Source organism: Oenanthe melanoleuca, chromosome 5 (assembly GCF_029582105.1).
Source record: "Oenanthe melanoleuca isolate GR-GAL-2019-014 chromosome 5, OMel1.0, whole genome shotgun sequence".
NCBI classification, from domain to species: domain Eukaryota; kingdom Metazoa; phylum Chordata; class Aves; order Passeriformes; family Muscicapidae; genus Oenanthe; species Oenanthe melanoleuca.
In genome coordinates this window covers 50,755,423-50,774,623 of record NC_079339.1, presented here as the reverse complement: position 1 = coordinate 50,774,623, position 19,201 = coordinate 50,755,423, and the positions used below count along the sequence as shown (strand labels likewise).

The following is a 19,201-nucleotide window of genomic DNA, read 5'->3' as shown; positions in this document are numbered from 1 at the left end:
GTGCTTGGCTAAAAAAGGTTAATTCAAGTTTGTGTTGGAAAAATGTATCAAGTTGGCAGGATTTTTACACAAATGAGGACCCTTTGTTAAACATGTCATGGTTTTTCTCACAAATGTCAAGTGTGAAACTGGAATTTAGCACCTTAAAAATCAGCCACTGTCAGCTTCCACATCCACGTAGCAAGGTGTATTAGAGGACCTTATTTTCATTTATTCCTAGTGATTCTAGTTTCCTTCTCAAAGATTAAACTGAAGGTGTTGTACAGTTCTTAAGTTTTTCAACACATGTGGTGGCATTTGGAGCTTCACATTTGAAAAGAAATGCAGATTTTATGGTGCAACAAATGTGGTGGGTTTAAGGTTGGTCAGGAGAAGAGAGTCATAAATAGTACTATAAAAAAGAGTTTACATCAGTGGGTAAAATTCTATGTTATTTTGATGCAAGATTAATCTTTACAAGCAGAGCTAATACTGTATGTTTAAATCTTTTCATTTCTGTCTATTATAACAGGGACATAAAGCCTGATAATGTTCTTTTGGACATGAATGGCCACATACGACTGGCAGACTTTGGGTCCTGTCTGAAAATGAGTGAAGATGGCACAGTATGTATGAAGCAAAATTTATTTGGGTCACTGATAGTGGGACCTTCTAAATGAGTTGCTGGTTTTAAAGAGATTAGACAACATCAGTGTGCATCAGGGATGTGATAGATTGTGAATTTTCTTAAATGCTAAAAATGGAGGGTGCAGTATAACTGAACATACTTAAATGCATTTTTTAAATTTTCATCTCCTTGTTTTACAGGCTGCTAGCTTTTTAAATTATCTTTTTCTCTATTTGTTTGGTTTTCATTTTTTCTTCTAATGACCATTTGAGTCCAAGGGGGAAGGGTGAGGACCTGCTACACCAGTTAGGCACCATCCCTGTAGGTACCAAAAAAAGATGTGTAGATGTGGCACTTGGGGACATGATTTAGGTGGACTTGTCAGTGCTAAATTAACAGCTGGACATAATGATCTTAAAGGTCTTTTCCAACCTAAATGATTGTCTTCATTCTACAGTTAATAAGCAGTTTGTTTTATATGCCTTTGACAAATGGAAAAACAACATGATGGTAATTGGCCATCTTGTGCAGCAGATTGAATTTACCTCTGAAAGCTGAATTGCTTGTGACAGGTTTTGTTTGTTTTGCCTTGTTTAGGGTACTTCCAGGAGTTCCAGTCCTGCCAAAGTATGGCATGCAGCATCGTTCACTGGTTTTGGCACAAACTCATGTCTTGTTGATGTTCTCTAGTCATAAAATGCCTGTCACAGCTTTACCATAAAAAATGCAAAATGAAAGAACCATTAGAATTGAGAACAGATTCCTAGAGATTGGTCTGCACTGTTGGTCAGGACTTCCCTACTGCTTGTGCACAGAATAATTTCTCCACCTTATTCCTGTAGTACATCCAGTTGCACATTAGGCAATAAGCATTTGACTGATTTCTGACATCATAAAATTTACCCAGGAAATTTGTTCTGAGATCTTCCGATGTAACTGTAAAATTCAGGGATAGGACCTGATCTCCCTACTTACTCATTTTTCATTTCAACTTCTGGGCAGCAAATTGCAGTTTTAATGTATAAACAGACACAAAGGCAAAATATATTTTGTCTTTCTGCTTTCATGACATCCGTGATTATTTTAGGTTTCTACTGTGTTCAGAATAAAACATATCAACTGATTTTATGTAGCAGTAGAATGGAATTTAATCTTTGCAGTCTTTGTTACTTAATATTTTCTTTGTTACTTAATATTTTCTTTGTTATGTTGCTGTGAATTTATGAATCTCTTACTTCCCCAGAATCATGACTCTGTTTGTCAGAAATACTAGTGTTTGAGTAAAACAGTACTGGAAATTTATGAGAATTATATTTGCCTTATTTTTAAGGTACAGTCATCAGTAGCAGTGGGTACTCCTGACTACATCTCTCCTGAGATCTTGCAAGCGATGGAAGATGGAATGGGGAAATATGGGCCTGAGTGTGACTGGTGGTCACTGGGTGTCTGCATGTATGAAATGCTGTATGGTGAAACACCTTTCTATGCAGAGTCACTGGTGGAAACCTATGGGAAGATTATGAATCATGAAGTAAGAACTGTATTAAATCTCTTCTTTACAGAGAAACTTACCACTTAAAGATATTGAAGTGATGGTAGTTGTTTGCTTTTTCACAGTGTTTTAGATTGATGTTGTCTAGGTTTGTTGGTTCAGGTTTTAGGAATGCTTGCTTTCTCTGAACTGCAGAAATTTAATTCTTTGACAAATTGAAATATTTCTCTAAATGCTGATTTTCTTGTTGGAAAATTTAGGCAATCATCACAAAATAAAAATTAAAATCTACTCCAGTTTTTTCAGTCTTGAGTAATTTCAGTTGTTAGTGGTAATTCAAATTTTTAGCTCTTATGTTTGTTTATGATAATAGAAATATTTTATAAATGTAGATTATATTTTGGTAAGAAAACATATCTTAAATATAACAACATAAAGAATTGACTAACATAATGAGGTTTTAAGAGTTGAAATTAATTTAATCTTGAGGAGTACCTCTCCAGATCAGTGGGCCTCTGACTAAGAATACCAGTCTGTCTTTATTGTATGATCTTCAATATATTAGAGTGTGTGAAAATCCTAGTATGTCTTTTAAAAAAAAGTTTGCTTTTCCTAACAGAGTTACTGTAATCACAGATCAAAGAGACCTGTTTTAAAGAAATTGAAAAATGATTTCTTGTACTTGAAATCCAATTTAAGACAAAAAGTCTGTCACTGAATGTATTGAACTGTGCTCTGTCATTGCTCACTGTAACTAGAACACTATTTGACTATTCATTTCCAGTTTTATTGGTGTAATTTAATGGGATTTTTGAAAGTGCAGTTGAAAGTTTTGGAATTAATTCCTTCTCTAAAAATTTCTATTTGTTTTGTTTTCTAGGAACGATTTCAGTTTCCATCCCATGTTACAGATGTATCTGAAGAAGCAAAAGATCTTATTCAGCGACTTATCTGCAGCAGGGAGCGGAGACTGGGACAGAATGGAATAGAGGATTTTAAATCTCATGCATTTTTTGAAGGACTTAATTGGGATAACATCCGAAACCTAGAAGCACCTTACATTCCAGAAGTTAGCAGTCCTTCTGACACCTCGAACTTTGATGTAGATGATGATGTACTAAGAAATCCAGTGAGTCTTTGTTTTTAGATATTACTAATGGAAGTATGCATCCTTGTTGCACTGTAAGGTGGTAGGGACAACTTACTTCAAAATAAAGAAAGAGATGAAAAATAAGTTGCTCCAAATGTGAAAAATTCACGTTTTTCATCTCTTTGGCATTTTTTTTATCAGAAATGATGAGCTGCTTTTTTAAGTGGTAGCACTTGTAAGCCTGCATTACTGTTACATGGTCAAAGTTAAAACATATTTAGGTAGGGAAAAAAGCCCCTTAGTTGCCCTTTCAGTTTACGTGGAGCTAGTATTTGGATTTATGCCTTTTCAAAGGTGAAAAAAAAAATCTGTCTTTAGAAATACACATGTATTCTCTGTGTAGCTTGCAAGCACAGCTGTCCAAGTGAAAGGATTCATCCTGTTTCTCCACTGACTTAAGAAGCAGGAGGTTGGTTCTTGGAGTATGGAGCACTGGTGTTGCACTCCTCCTTTCTGTTGCCTTGTAGTTTACAAATGGGTCAGGAGTAGAGAGCTTTTGTGGTAATTTGTTCACCAGCCTGTATTCCAAGAAATGAAGAGCTTTTGGCACAATTTTGATTACGTCTGACAGTAACTAGAACACGAAGACTAACAGCATGTATTTTGGTGGCAGGTCCCTTTTAGTTAGGAGCTCGAAATTTTGTGTTTCCTTTTACTGGCTGCATTGTGCTTTGAACTTGTTGAAATGCTGCCCTTTCAAGTGCCAGTTCAAGAGGCTCCAAAATTCAAGTCATTCTACTAAGCAGCCTAATCTGAAATAAAGCTTGTCCAGGGGCAGTGGAGCATAACTGCCAATTGTCAGTTGGTGTATTAAGAAAAATCTTTCTATTAGCTGTCTTTCTTTTAGCTGTTGAGGCTCAATGAAATGCCTTTCACTCTGTCTGGGCTCTCTTTTGGGTTTTCATGCACATTGTTTTCATGCAGGAAGTGGTGCCACCGAGTTCTCATACAGGCTTTTCTGGATTGCATTTACCATTCGTTGGGTTTACATACACAACTGACAGGTAAGCAAAGGATACATTTTATAAAGGAAACTTGTTTCCCAAATGCAGCTTATTCCTGGGAAATCTCATTTTTATAAACATATAGAAAGGTTGTTGTCCATAGGTTTGTGGCCAAACTTTTATTCCTTGGTTTGACTTTTTTTTCCAAATGTCTGAACGATTTTGATCCTGTTTGCCATGATTAGGTGTTTTTGTATTTAATGTTTTATCTCTTTGAAATGAAAGAATGTTAAGACTAGATGTGTAAATTGCAGTTCCTGCATTGAGAGGCTGAGAGCAAGTCTTGTCCATGCTGGACATCTGCCAGGAACTGTTCAGGATTATCTCATTGCTCCACTGTCCTGCTGATAGACCAAATTAACAGAGAGGGTTCTGAGCATGGGCAAAGTGGCTCACTTTGCATATCTTTGAAGTGGCCTCCATCTGACTTCAGAGATCTCTCAAACATACACTTGTCTCTGATCTTAGGGTGCTCTGGCCTGTTTGTTACTCCATTATTTCTCTTTGCTGGGGTTTGTTACACCATGAACCCAAGCATTCGTGTCATCCTTTTCACATTGAGATCATGTGCCTTACCTTAAATCCATCTTTGCCAAGCTTTTAACTAAACTTTGGGGGTGTACTTCAGCTATCTCAGTGTAGGTGCTCTTACTTGCTTCCATTTCTGCCAGGTACCTGTAGCCTTTGGTATAGGAAAGTTAACATTTTCAATCATTTAGGCAGTTTGTGAAGTGAAGGTGTGTCTGCATCATTGAAGTTCTGTGTGCAGGTATCTTAATTCTACAGCAGCGTGCACAGTAGCTAGGGAATAATAACTTTACCCTGAGAATTGTCTCTACAGTAACAATTACTGCACTAATTGTACTTGTAAATTTAAGGTGCGTAGTTGGTGGAATCCCAGCATATAAACTGCTGTATTTATTAAAATGTCCTAACTTAAGTATTTCTTTTCAGCTCTTTATCTGATAGAGGCACTTTAAAGAGTGTGCTGCAGTCTGACACTGTAACCAAAGATACGGATGTACAGCGAGACTTAAAGAACACTTCACAAATAGAAGGCTATGAAAAGAAAATACGGAAATTAGAGCAAGAAAAGCAGGATTTGAACAGAAAACTGCAAGGTTAGTGGTTTATATTTGTTTGGATTCTTAGTTCTCCTCATTGGAATATATTTTATTGAAAATCTTTTCCTTTCTTTTTGGATTTTAAGAATCTACACAGACAGTGCAGAACCTCCAAGGTCCAGTGTGTGTTACAGCAAATACAAGCCGTGATAAGGAGATTAAAAAATTAAATGAAGAAATTGAACGGTTGAAGAACAAATTAACAGGTAAGCCTCTGGCATGGTAATTATAGTAATGCAATTTATTTTGCAATCAGTAGAATTAATGTTCTTGAGGTGTTTAAAAAACAGAGGGTTTTTACAAGCCTTGTTCAATATTAAGAGGCATTTCAGTTTTTTCTAGATGAGTGCTTAATTCATTCTTCCACCTGCTTGGCTTGATAGCCCATACTAGCATGGGAAGTCCAGAGTGTGATGAATTTTGTGGATGGATTTAGTTAAATATCCTGTGTGTTTGTTTCCCTAAAAATCTCAGGAGATACTGTTCTCTTACTCCATTTGGGGGAGGAGTATTGTGTTGGAGAGGTTTTACTTGAAGGCAGGTGTAAGAGACAGGAGATAGAATTCTGGTTGCACTTTTGTAACATAAAGGAGTAGATGGGGGGATGTGTAATAGTAGTTCACATTTAAATATTTCTGAGCTTCTGCTCCCTTTGTGTTGCTGTGTTTGGTGATGCATTAATTAGAGAACACTGAGCATTGCAGAAAAACAAATACTGGCATCTGTCCTGAGGGAAGACTGACTCACCCATATCACTGAAAATCTGTTGCTTGACAATGCTATTAGTTTATTCATGCAAACCTCCTGTTAGTACCTAATTTTTAACTGGGAATCAGTGATAAACAAAGTGGTAGTTTCAAAAATTAATGACTTGGCTGAGAGTCTTATAGAGGCTGTATAGTGTGAGTTCAGATGCTGAGTTGCTGATGCTGATTTTTTAGAATATTTTTCCCCATTTCATTTGACAATATACCCATTTTTTTGGTGTACGCACTGCAAAAATCACCTCCACTCTCCTACATAGATTATCCTTCCAAAAAAGCTATTCTTGTGTATTCTGAAATGAGGTTTGAATCACAATAATTAGATTAAGGTGCTACTTTTGCATTCAGATTTATATAGAAATAAAGATGTATTTTTTCAGGTTTATCTAGTTCTTCAACCTGTGATGTTCTGTTAAATATAAACCCTAGAGTATGTTCTTATTTAAAAAGAAGTAGCATTGGTTCATGTAGGGTGGGAGGACATTTGTTCAGAAGTGAGGAAAGGAACAATACTTTAAGCATTACAGCAGTGCTTGGGATCCTGAATACTTAGATCCATTTTCCTGTTCTGCCACTGATATCAGTGGAACTTAAGTGAGATGATTATTCCCTTTGAAATTTCTTACTTAAAAGTGAATAGGGAGTGGCAGTTCATTTTCTTAGAATTGTTAAGTGTGAGCAGAATTATATAAGGGTGGCTATGTTGGGTTTTTTGCACTTAAAACCAATATTTTCAAATCAAATTTGTTTATTTGTCTTTGAAAGTGAAGTGAGAACAAGCTGCCAGGAGTATGAGCAGTCAGGTCTCCAAGTTACCTTGTGCAGGATGGTATTTCTTTCCCAGACTATTCATTAGTTCTTACCTAGAAAATAAATAGCCCTTCCCTCTTGCTGGATGCACTAATGACTGTTTCCTTTTTGTTGCATAATGAGAGCTATTTAGGAAACACATTTGGAAATGGAACATTCCAAGTTTATTTTAATATTTTCTAGGGCTAGAGGTTATGTTCCTCAAAAACAAAACAAAGCCATTCCTAAGTCTTTTTCACTTAGAGATCACAATCTTTGGGGCTGAGAAAAATGAAGTTATTTTGAGGTATCAGTGTCCCAAAGTTACTTTAAACAGTCTAAAATGGTGGGAATAGGAAAGGAGTTGGTTTTCCAAAGTGATCCTAGTTTGCATGAGTAATGTGGCTTGTTTTATTGGTGTTAATTTGGGGACCAGTTACCTTTAATATGATTAATCTACAGATATAAGTAAACTGGAAGCACAGCTTGCGGATGCAGTGGCTTTTCGACAAGAACATGAAGACTCCATGCACAAGTTAAAAGGACTAGAAAAGCAGTGCAAAGTACTGAGGCAGGAAAAGGAGGACCTTCATAAGGTATTAATCCAAAGATAAAAACTTTTTAAAATGATCATGTAAAGTAGTTCTGGAACAGTTATCTTGTGATTGCAATTTTAGTCTTTTAAATGCTGCTTTTTAAAACTATACAGAGATGTCAGGGAACCTGTTTAGAGTACAGTAGCTTTCCAAAGTATCACACTTTATTTTTTTGGAAGTTGATGACCTTCTTATTTCAAATGTGTTCTGCTAGATGAAACAAATACCTAAAGAATTGTTTTAATTAAGGTGTTTAATTTTTCTTAACTGTCTGAGTAGAAGTCTGAGAGCAGTCAAGTGATACTTCAGAGCCTTAGGATGACTTGTGAAGGGATCAGGAACACAAGTATTGTTCTCCTCCGTTCTTCCAGTTTCAGGGAATGATGAGGGAGGAAACAGACCCAGCAGAAAGCTGGCTTGTATCCCTGGCAGAATTATGGGGTTTTTGACCATGGGTCAGTTTACATGACACTGGGCCTTCTGGTGACATTTGGGTACACCTGTCTATTTAGGGGAAAGGATCTTTGCAAAGAAATTGGCAGGGCTCATTGAAAGAGCCCATTCACTCTTTTCTATATCTAAAGGTTAATTATTGCTTAAGGCTGATGATGACTTTTCTGTAATTACTGAGTTTATTTGCTGCTATGTAAATTAGCACTTTGTGTGGTTCCTAAAATTTAGCAGTATTTCAGTTCTAAGTCAGCAACATATTTTGTGGTAAATAGGGATTTGCATATAGTACCACTTTCAATAATAGTAAAAAAACCTACCTCTATTGGAATAACTAGTTTTGCAAAAGTCTACCAGCCATATTGTTCCTGAGTATTCATATGGATCCAAAAGCAATCCATGGGCCAGAATTTCTGGGCTGTTTGTACCCTAGAATTTAAGTCTCTCTCAGTCTGTTAACCACCAGTAAGAGGTTATTTTCCAGAGTGTGAGTAGCAGAGAAGGTGTGTCTGCTGCTTCTGGTCTGAGCACATGCTTTTTGGGAATTTAATCTTCCTGCAGCACTCCTACTAATGGCAGAAATTTTTAGAATTCCCTTGTACAGTATACATTTATTTTGTTGTGTTGTTCTGTTCTTTTTCTTATTTTTACCTCCCACTCTCAAATGATTTTATGTCAAACATTCCATTTGTATTTTAATCCTGTTAATTTTTATTAACTACTTTCTGTAAAGGAAATAGTTTTTATACTTTCAGTTAAAGTATTAAGAGCTTCACAATTTGTTTTAAGGAATCTTCCTCAGTTTTCTGAAAAATCCCACATTTGCTGCAGCCCCCCAGTGCTGGTACAGCATATTTGATGTCTCTCCTGAAATTTCTGTCTGCTAAAGCATTCCTTTAAACAAGGTTACAAATGTGCAGATGCATGGTGGTGATCTAAAATCAAGTTATGTAGAAGTGAGGTGGCCTTGTGTAGACACATTTATAAGAAAGACATCTGGGATACCAAGGTAGCTTTGGAGCTGCCACACTAGAAGCAGAGTAATGGCTCTCTTTTAATGTCACTGCAGCTGCTTAGCTAAACAGTTGTGTAAATTAAGATTCAGAAATCTTTAGTAGCTTACATGAGGTGGTCAAAACAAACACATGTAGGTCCAGTTTCTTTCGTCTTGGAAAGAATATATGGAGTTCAAATTACATTTTTTTAATTCTTTTTTTTTTTAAACCAGCAACTTGTAGAAGCCTCAGAGAGATTAAAGATGCAGTCCAAAGAGCTGAGGGATGCCCACCAGCAGAGGAAGCTGGCTGTGCAGGAGTTCTCCGAGCTTAGTGAGAGGATGGGAGACCTGCGCTCCCAAAAGCAGAAGCTGTCCCGGCAACTTCGCGACAAAGAGGAGGAGTTGGAAGTGAGCATGCAGAAAATCGATGTTCTGCGGCAGGACGTCCGTAAAGCGGAGAAGATGAGAAAAGAGGTAGCTTGATAAAATAGCTTGATGAAACTTGTGTTTCAGTACTTACCTTACTTACTGCTTACCCAGTTCCTCATATGTCATTGTACTGAAGAATTGGGAGTGTCTTCTGGGGATTTTTATGGGGTTTTTTATTTGCGCTCAGACTGATTTGAATCTTGAGGAAAGTATTCTTGCTGTATGCCCAGTTTGTTAGTTCTGGTGTTTTGGTTCTTGTAGAGTCTTGGCTCATAGCTTGAAACCTATAAAACTCAGTCAGTGTCTTCATATGCTCTGAGGTTGGAGTATTCTGACTTCATTGTTTTTTTAACTCAGTGTTTCTCTTCAGCTGAAGATACAAAACTAAATATGTGGGTTTCCTTCCTCTGTAGTTAAGCCATTGTAAGAGTATCTGTAATATCTTTAAGCAAGTTAATTTCCTATTAGTATTCTAGGCAATTTAGAGTTTTACATGAGATGAAGTGGATAGCCAGAAGAGGGCATAAGTAAAAAATTACTGTGGTTAATCTGGAGTGTTTTCATCACTGAAAAATCATCATGTTTTCTGTATTCTGTGGGTGAAGTGTAGGAGAGAAATTCAAGAGCTCTATTATAAGCATTGCTAGAAAACTTCCAGCAAATTGAAAGGTAGACTATGAAAATGCAGTTGATGAAGTTTCTAAGGCATTTATCCATGAGCAAGATGTGAGAATTACCTGGGAATTGATGAACTGCTGTGGCATCTCATCTCTAGAGCAGAGTGCAGCAGGCATTCAAGTGTTGCTAATGCAGTTAAATACTTTCATGCAGAACTTTAAAAATCTCCTGTCTTTGTTCTTAAAAATTCCTCTGTACTCCCTTTCAAAACAGCTGTATCAATCTTCTATTCAGAACACAGTCTAGAGGTTCATTATCTTGTCCCACAGTTCTAAGTACAATCCTTTTAAAAACAACTTTGCTAGTTTAATTTATGAACACAGAAAAACAAATCTTACTCTTCCTGTCAGGGTTTGAAACTGTGCTGCTATTGCTTGAATTCCAGCAGTTGCCTTAGTTGCCACTAAATCTAAATTGTCTTTCTCATAAGCTTTCTGAAGTGAATAAATGGATGATGAAGCTGATTTTGTTCCATATTTGTAAAGGAAAAATATTCAGTATTCATATTTAAAGTGTTTTGCAGTAATTTGGTTCAAAGGTTGATATTTTTGAGCTACCTTACTTAGATACTGAGGCATGGAACAGACCTGTAAATGTGGGAGATTTTCTCCTTTCTCAGCTGCAGTGTCTTCCTAGTGCCATTTCCTTCTCTTTGCTATAATAGAAGCTGTGCAGTTATCTGTGAATGGGCTTGATGTAGTTCACATCAGTACAAAGAGTCATAAAATAATAGTTCTCTGCATGTGACAGATGGATGCCTGAATCACTGAAGGCAAAACAATTATCATGACATTCTGAGATGGTTGTTATAGTGGTGTAACTTAAAATAGAAATAAATAAAACTTCCTGCTAGGCCGTATGGAGGAGAGAAACTTAATGATACAGATAGTGTTATCTTGTGTTGAAATGACCTAAATGACTCGTTACAGCTGGAAGCCCAACTTGAAGAAGTTGTAGCAGAAGCATCAAAGGAACGCAAGCTCCGTGAGCACAGCGAGGTTTTCTCCAAACAACTGGAAAATGAACTGGAAGCTCTAAAGGTTACATGGTTTTTGACAAATATTTACTCATGGCCCAGAAGCTGCAATAGTTTGGCTTACTCAACTGTTGATACCAGTGGGAGACTTAAAATCTACAACATTGCTAGAAACCTGACCTAACTCGTCCAGATTTATTTGCCTATTTTGCTTGAAAGCCTTTAATTGCTGGATATGGATGTCTTGAAAATGCTCAGTTTATATAATTTCAAAGCAGCTACTAAACCAATGTGATCCAAATCTGTTACCTCTGCAAGCAATTCAACCCCTTATTCAGGCCATGTAAGCAGAACAGTCACTTATAATGCTTAATAATCCCTTTAAAAAGGACAGGCACCTTTTAAATCACTTGGTGCCCAAATAAAATTTTTTCCAAAGTGCCACCAATTGGACAATTCCAACTTCTAAGAATATTTGCAAAATATAAAGATCATAGCTTCTCCCTGATGGTTTATCCTCTTGTTCTGCAGTTAAAGCAGGGAGGCCGGGCAGCTGGTGCCACCCTGGAACATCAGCAGGAACTTTCCAAAGTTAAGTCTGAGCTGGAAAAGAAAATCTTATTTTATGAAGAGGAGTTGGTCCGACGAGAAGCATCACATGTTTTGGAAGTAAAAAATGTGAAAAAGGAAGTGCATGATTCAGAAAGCCATCAACTTGCACTCCAGAAAGAGATCATGATACTGAAGGATAAATTAGAAAAAACAAAGCGAGAGAGGTAAACTTTTGGGCATGCTTCTCTCACTGTGGATTTCTTTTTGTTGTGTGTATGTTTTGCATTGCATGGATGCCTGTGCAGGCTGGTATTTCACCCTAACTTTATTCCTTTTTGAAAATCCTAGTCTACAGCTTCAGCAATGTGACAGTATAAGTGTTTCTATTTCTTGCCCTTCTCTTTAGGCACAGTGAAATGGAGGAAGCAGTAGGAACAATGAAGGAGAAATATGAACGGGAAAGATCTATGCTCTTGGAAGATAACAAAAAACTAACAACAGAAAATGAGAGGGTAATTATTTCAGGCCATATAATTCTTAGTTCATTAGTCTCTGATGTTGAAGTAGTCTACTCACTGATCAGAACAGGATCTGTGAATGTGTCTGAATTTTAAAAATGTCATTTTTGCCATTTAAATATTAGGGATTTTTCTGCATACTAACTTTTGCATCTTGGTATTCTGCTCTTTGGGAGATTGATGCCTATAATTAAGAGGACGCCACCCTTTGATTCTTCATGAAGGCTTCAGAGAGAGGGAATCAATTGACCTGCACTGCTTGCCCTCCTGATGGCTTACAGTTAAACCTTATTCCTCTCTACGTCTATGTTTGCTTTTTTGGTTTCCTTTGTTTTAGATTATTTTGTGTGAACAGATAGTTCCACAAAAAAGAAGTCCATCCATATAGCCCAAGGTGGCCTTGTTTGTTCAGGTTCTGTAGATGTGTATACACATATATAAAAAGTCTGAAAGTGGCCTAAGTCACAAATGAAACTAATCTCTTGTTTCAGCTCTGCTCTTTTGTGGACAAACTAACAGCACAGAACAGACAGCTGGAAGATGAGCTCCAAGATCTAGCAGCAAAGAAGGAATCTGTTGCTCACTGGGAAGCTCAGATTGCAGAAATCATTCAGTGGTATGTGCTGGTTAGAGATCCAGATATGGCCGCTTTCAACTTCTGAAAAACTGATTGGCTTTTTTTTTTTTTTTTTTTTTTTTTTTTTTTAACATATAGCTAGGCCTTGTCTATGTCTGAAATCAGCAAATGCATGGTACTTCTGAGTGCTAATTTTGTTAAAATTGCCAGATGCCAATGAAACAAGTACAAAGCAGAGTCCTGGTGTCAGTTTTCTTGACTCTCTAAAGTGATTGTTAAGTCATCCAATTTGAAATATTTTGGTAAATTCATTCAGGAAGTTGCTCATTATTTAAAAGGTCAGCATTAACATATAGAACTTCACTAGCTGTACTAGACAAGCACTTAGTACTTCCACTCTTCTACCCTATATAATTCACTGTTTTAGCAAGCTGTGTGCAAGAATTTCAGCCTGCAAAACAAAAAGGACTCCAAGGTAGCCCTTATAAAAATTGAGCAAGTGATATGCAGATCATTGTCATTTAACAGAGAATCTCTGCAGAACTCCTGCTAATGGCAAAAGGGAAGTTTCAGTTTCCCTAGCAACTGCCACAATCAAGAAAATCAGATAAAAGAAAAATCTAAAGCAGGCAGTCTGAGATGTATTCAGTTTTCTGTTGCTGGGAGAGTTTTCCCTGCTCTGTTCATTCCTGTTATGACCCAAAACCCAGAGCAGACACTGATAATTTGGTGGTACAGTATTTGGTGCTGTGAGCCATGAAACTGTTAATTACAGGTTTTTGTAATTTCACAACAGGGTAAGTGATGAGAAGGATGCTCGTGGCTATCTCCAAGCATTAGCTTCCAAGATGACAGAAGAACTAGAATCATTGAGAAGTTCCAGTCTGGGGTCACGAACACTGGTAAGGAAATAGGAAACATTCAAGATGTTCTGGGCATGTCTGGGAAGCTGCATTTTTGTACCTAAAAATAATTAATCTGCTGCTTTGCTTTATAGCTTTTAGCTACTGCTAGCAAATCCAGCTAGGTAATCTGATCAGAATTTGATAATTACAGTTGGGGGGCAGTTGTTTCATACTAACATCTGCCATCACAGATATCAAACACCACAGAGGAGAGAAAAAATAGTAATTTAAACCATCAAAGGGGAGTACAGAAATACAGCTTACGATGTTATGTGCAATTGAATAATTGCTGTTACAGTGAGACAGCAAAGTAAGTTTTCTTCTGTGAAAAAATGCTATCTGGCTTACACCAGTACAAACTAGGGACATATAGAGCATGTGGCTTTATTTACATGCAGAACAATGAGACCTTTGTGCCATCCTTTTCCCATACAGTAGTAACATGAATTCCCCAAAATTTAATAGAAGAGCTCTCATAAAGGAGTATGATTTCAAAGAGAAAAACACTTGCATAAAGAAAGGAAGGGCCATTTGCAGCTTGGCATGGGAGCCCACATCCCTACTAATGCCAGTCACCAGTCTGCCATCCAGAATCCATCTGCTGCTGGTTTATGCACATGGGAAGTTACTCACCCCTTCCAAACCTATGAATATGAGAGAAAAAGAGAAAATTTTATTTCTGTGAGCTGGCATTTGTCTGCATCATCAGGAGACAATTATAATATTGAGAGGTTTAATGGGAAGAAAGATTGGATCAAATGCAGTTTGCATTTTTATCTTAGCTACTGCCAGAATAAAGAACTCTGTCTGTCTGTTCTTTATATTATAACTGGTTTTGTAACTTCTACAGTTTTCATGACTCTTATTTGCAAGGTCATCTATGACTAGAGAGGTATTCATTAGGGAATATCAGAAATGTAATCCACATGAAAAATGCCTGGAAAAGTTCAATATTAGCTTTTGGGGTAGTAGGGAGGAATTGCATGGTGTATGCTGAAGTATATGTTATATGTATGTAGCATATGTTATATGTATAGTAGCATATATATAGTATGTGCTGCTTAGCAAGCATAAGACTTGTTTAGGGCAAACATTCCAGGTATCTTGGGCATCTCAAGATCCAGATTATTTCTTCCTTTTTTCTTCTCATAGTTTTGCTACTGTTGGTATGTTTTGTGTTAGTATGTTCTACATTAAATGTTGACGTTTACCTCATCTTTGAAAGTCTGCTATATCACTGTGCAAATTTTGCACTCAGTTCTAAATTGGACAGTGAAAACTAGTAATTTCCAGTGGGTTATATCTGTTTGACTTCCATGCTCAGTGATCCAGCATTTTGGTTTCCAGCATATGGTGTTAATGGTGTAACCAATATTAAAATTGCTCATTAACATCATTTTTGTGTAATGAAGACTGACTATTGACTAATTTTCATGCAGCAGGTGTGCTGTCCATAGCTGATTAAAAGAGCATTCTCTGAACCTCTGTGAAAGCTGATTTATGTCTTTGGACAAGAGTAGAAATATCCTTAGACAGTTGATAGTAACATTTAGAAACTTGCTGCTACAGGATCCACTTTGGAAAGTGCGACGCAGTCAGAAGTTGGATATGTCAGCAAGGCTGGAATTGCAGTCGGCCCTGGATGCAGAAATTCGTGCCAAACAACTAGTACAAGAAGAGCTACGAAAAGTTAAAGATGCAAACATATCTTTTGAAAGGTAATGAGGGTTTTGCTTCTGTTTGGGGATTAATGTTCTGATCTAAACTGTGGATTAGAATAGCAGGAACTTTCTTAAAATGGCCCCTTGTGCCTGGGATACTGGACTCTGTCAGAAGGATCCCATTCTACAGACTACACATTCTTACATAGTCAAATGAGAACTGTAAAAATTTCTTCAAGTAAACACTTCACTGCTGTAGTAAGTTACAGATCTTCGGCATCTGAGAAAAAAAAGGTGTAAGAGCAAATTCAAAGCAAATTCACTACCATATCTTCGACTAACTGGAGAGTTAGATATGTTCTTGGGAATTAAAAGTCTAAGTACTATTAGAATAATTTTGTTTGGCAGATACCTGCAGTGATAGCAGAAGTCTTAAGTACAGTTTTAAATATCTAGTCAAGTAAGGAGGTGTCTGTTCAGGGGAAAAGTAAAATTAATCATCCTTAAAAAAAATCACTTAAAAAACCTCAATGCCCCTCCAAAAAAACCCAAAATAGCCCCCAAAAAATACGAACAAACAAAAAGGCTTTTTCTGAAAGTCTGAGATGTAGGACCAGAAAGTAACAACCTTGTGTACTGACATTCCTGCCTTTAAGACATTTCAGATTTCATTTTGATTATATTTTTTTTACTTTAGTAAATTAAAGGAATCAGAAGCAAAAAATAGAGAACTGTCGGAAGAGATAGAAGGTTTGAAGAAAAAATTGGAAGAAAAATACAGAACAGATTCAGGTAATTAAATTTACTGTGTTCTGAACAGAGTTCTAACTCAACCTGTGATGTTGCCTTTTAGCTAAGCCTGTTCTACTTTTGGTTCTAGGTCTCAAACTTCCAGACTTTCAAGATTCCATTTTTGACTATTTCAACACCTCTCCTCTTGCACGTGATTTGACTTTCAGAGTGAGTTATTGCATAAAATAACTACAAAAATGAGATAACCAAATTATATTTTTATTATTTGAAAGTAACTCTTAGGCAGTGTACAGCAGATTGGTATCTTGCATATTAGCCAAATGAGACACAAAATTGGATGCCCAGGAGTTGTCAGATTGCTTGGCATTTTGTAGAGAAGCTGGCACCTCTGGGAAATATTCTCAGAAGTTCACTTTCATTATTTCCCATTCTAGCTTCTTTGTTTAGGTTAATCTCAAACATTTGCGAAATGAAAAATATTCAGGTGTTTTTTGGAAATGCTGGCACACCCTGTTAAGAATAAGGAATTAAATGCTTTGCACTTGGAAGATGCTGCTTATTACAAGGAAAAGTGTTCACACAGTTCAGGGAGTGCTCAAACAGATACATAAAATTGTTGGCTCCTGATCTTAATGAAGTGCTTAGAGGAGAAGGAGCTGGGAAGAAAATCAGAGGACCCACAGATGTTGGTATAATAAGTTTATTGTGACACACCCTGTGATCCTTAGAAAATTAATCATACAAATCACAGCTCCAAGTAGGCGTTTCGCTTTGAATGATTTGTGCATTCCCCGAGGAAGCAGCTGTTAAATGCAACATTGAATCACATTTCCTTACTTCATGAACTCTTGATCCTTGAAGATTTTTCTGGGGTTTTTAAGATTTTGTTTTGCAAATCATAGACCAAACGTGAACTGAAACTAATAATCTGTTCATGCAGTGGAGTTTAAGGGGCTCAGGTTAAAACTCCATCAGTCTGGTTAGATTTTTTTATCTGAGATGTGTACTGGCTTTTTTTTCTTTTTTTTTTTTTTAATTGTCACTGTTGCTTAAAACAAAAAAGCCTATGAACGAGCTGTGATATTTTCATACAGTTTGTGTATTTGCTGTTCCCACTCACAGAATGTCTATGCTGCCTTTCTGTTGAAGTAGCAAGACATGCCCTGTGGGTGACAAGGAGGGAAGAGAGAGTAGCATAAATTATGCTACTTTCTCAATACTAGCTTTTATCTACTGACCTTGATATTTTAAAACATTGCTTTAAAAAGTACCAGATAGGCATAAAACAGTAACATGTAAAATATCAAGCCCATAGCTAAATAAGGTTCCATTCTATGGATCCTGAAATAAATACATATTCTCTAAGGAAATGCAGGTGGCATTTTCTGATGAATTACATTAAAATTGCTGATACTGTGCTTAATAACTTACATTAAGATTTTTTTTTTCACATGTACCTGTGAAGTTACTTTGTATCATCTGCTTTGGGGTTAATTTAGTTTGAATTGGTATCATTTGGCCATATAAAATATTTTATTTAGCTAGACAACTAATATTCTATCTGAAGTTTTCCTGTGGGTGATAAGCGATCATTTTTATCCCTCATATCTGTTACAACAAAGGATTCTGTTTCTTCTTCGTCTACATCTTCTCTGCTAGCCTTTTGGGAAGAAGTAAGTTTTTGCTAGTAGTTTTGTGTCCTTTTTTTGTTGTGACCTGTCTTAGTAAGAATGGCCCTCTAAAACTAGATACTTTGCTTCCTTGATTTCTCTGTAACTTAATCCACTAAACCTCTTCGAGGCTTATTGTTTTATAGTTTGACTATCTATATAGCTAAAGCTGAATCACACAGTATTTTGGAATTCTTCATATTACATAATAGTGCAATTTGAGATTGTATGGCCCAGCCCTTCCAATCAATTTGGAACAAAACAAAAATAACAAATAATCTGAACAAATTTAGTGAGCTAACTGAACTTGTCTTCCTGTCCATACAGGCTGGGAAGTGAGTGATTCATTACTTGTTGCCTTTAGTGCTAATTACATCATTGATGTGAAGTCTAATCTCATGTTTGTTAATCACAGTTTTCATGATGTCCTGAGAATACAGTAATACAGAATCCTGCTTCCACACCCAGCTGCTTTAGCTCTGGAATTGTAGCATACTTCCCCCTTGTGCTGGCAATTAGTAGTTGCTAATTTAATTGTGAAATTAATAGATGGCTTGTAATGGATGCTAGCTTTAAATGTTAGTGAAATATAAGACACTGTGATTAAGTAGACATGATTCCTTAAATGACAGAGACCAATCATTCTTAAACAACTTTGAGTGTTACTACTTTAAAATTTTTTTCTTGTGGCAGACTTGCTGGCTTCTGTATGCTAGAAAAATCCCAGTGCAGTAAGCTGCCATGAGAAATCAGCTATTTTAGGGATGATTGCCAGGCTACTCAAACATCATTCCATACCTGCAAGCAAGAGATTAGAGACAGCCTTGCTGGGAGAAAACAACTGTTAGAGCACTTATGCTGTCTTCCATGAGATTTTGCATTTCAGTACTTCCAGCTTTTTCATCAGGTGTCAGGGTTGGTTTTGAGGAAAGATCTTTTTTCAGAGTGGATGTTAAATGTATGTGTACTTCATATAGAAATCAGCACTGGGTCTTGTTTCCATTTTGTTGGCACGAGGGCACTTCATCAGATATGTGGTATCTAATCTAACATGTTTGCTGTCACTTTTGCAGACCAGCTCTATTAGTGAGCAGGAAATGCAGGGACCCAAGTCTGAAGTTTCACCATCTACTTCAGTTGTAACTGCAGAGCAACAACAAGAAGTAAGAGACCTGTTGTCTTACCCTGAAGAGTAATTCACCAGAGAGTCTCTGTCTTGTTTGCAATAAATGCATACTGCAGCATTCATGATGGAGAAGCAGGATTGAATGCTGTGTATTTGCAATGTCTCAGCATTAATTTCACCTGCTTTGAGGACAGTTGCAAATGAAACCTTTTCGCTGGCTTTGTGTATGTTGATGTACCTCATTTTCATGTTTTCTGTATTGCTGCTTGTTTGTTAGTGTGCAGGCTTTCCTGTGAGTGCTTTAAAACACAATCTATTTCTATTAAATCAGAATGGCATTGTTTATGATGATTAAATTTTTTGATAATTTTCAAAAAAGGAAA

The 19,201-nt window shown here is 36.8% G+C and overlaps 1 protein-coding gene across 6 annotated transcripts in view; it reads left to right on the top strand.

Moving 5' to 3' along the window:
- CDC42BPB (CDC42 binding protein kinase beta) overlaps nucleotides 1–19,201 on the top strand; it is an 88,703-nt gene that overhangs the window by 50,572 nt on the left and 18,930 nt on the right. For all 6 annotated transcript variants that reach the window (XM_056492392.1, XM_056492398.1, XM_056492397.1 and 3 more), the window contains exons 6-22: nucleotides 512–605; nucleotides 1,938–2,138; nucleotides 2,980–3,228; nucleotides 4,174–4,253; nucleotides 5,208–5,374; nucleotides 5,464–5,583; nucleotides 7,393–7,526; nucleotides 9,205–9,447; nucleotides 11,010–11,120; nucleotides 11,588–11,832; nucleotides 12,015–12,120; nucleotides 12,618–12,742; nucleotides 13,500–13,605; nucleotides 15,178–15,326; nucleotides 15,967–16,061; nucleotides 16,150–16,229; nucleotides 18,766–18,855. In XM_056492392.1, the coding sequence (XP_056348367.1) occupies nucleotides 512–605; nucleotides 1,938–2,138; nucleotides 2,980–3,228; nucleotides 4,174–4,253; nucleotides 5,208–5,374; nucleotides 5,464–5,583; nucleotides 7,393–7,526; nucleotides 9,205–9,447; nucleotides 11,010–11,120; nucleotides 11,588–11,832; nucleotides 12,015–12,120; nucleotides 12,618–12,742; nucleotides 13,500–13,605; nucleotides 15,178–15,326; nucleotides 15,967–16,061; nucleotides 16,150–16,229; nucleotides 18,766–18,855 (2,395 nt within the window). The remainder of the gene's footprint in view (nucleotides 1–511; nucleotides 606–1,937; nucleotides 2,139–2,979; nucleotides 3,229–4,173; nucleotides 4,254–5,207; nucleotides 5,375–5,463; nucleotides 5,584–7,392; nucleotides 7,527–9,204; nucleotides 9,448–11,009; nucleotides 11,121–11,587; nucleotides 11,833–12,014; nucleotides 12,121–12,617; nucleotides 12,743–13,499; nucleotides 13,606–15,177; nucleotides 15,327–15,966; nucleotides 16,062–16,149; nucleotides 16,230–18,765; nucleotides 18,856–19,201) is intronic.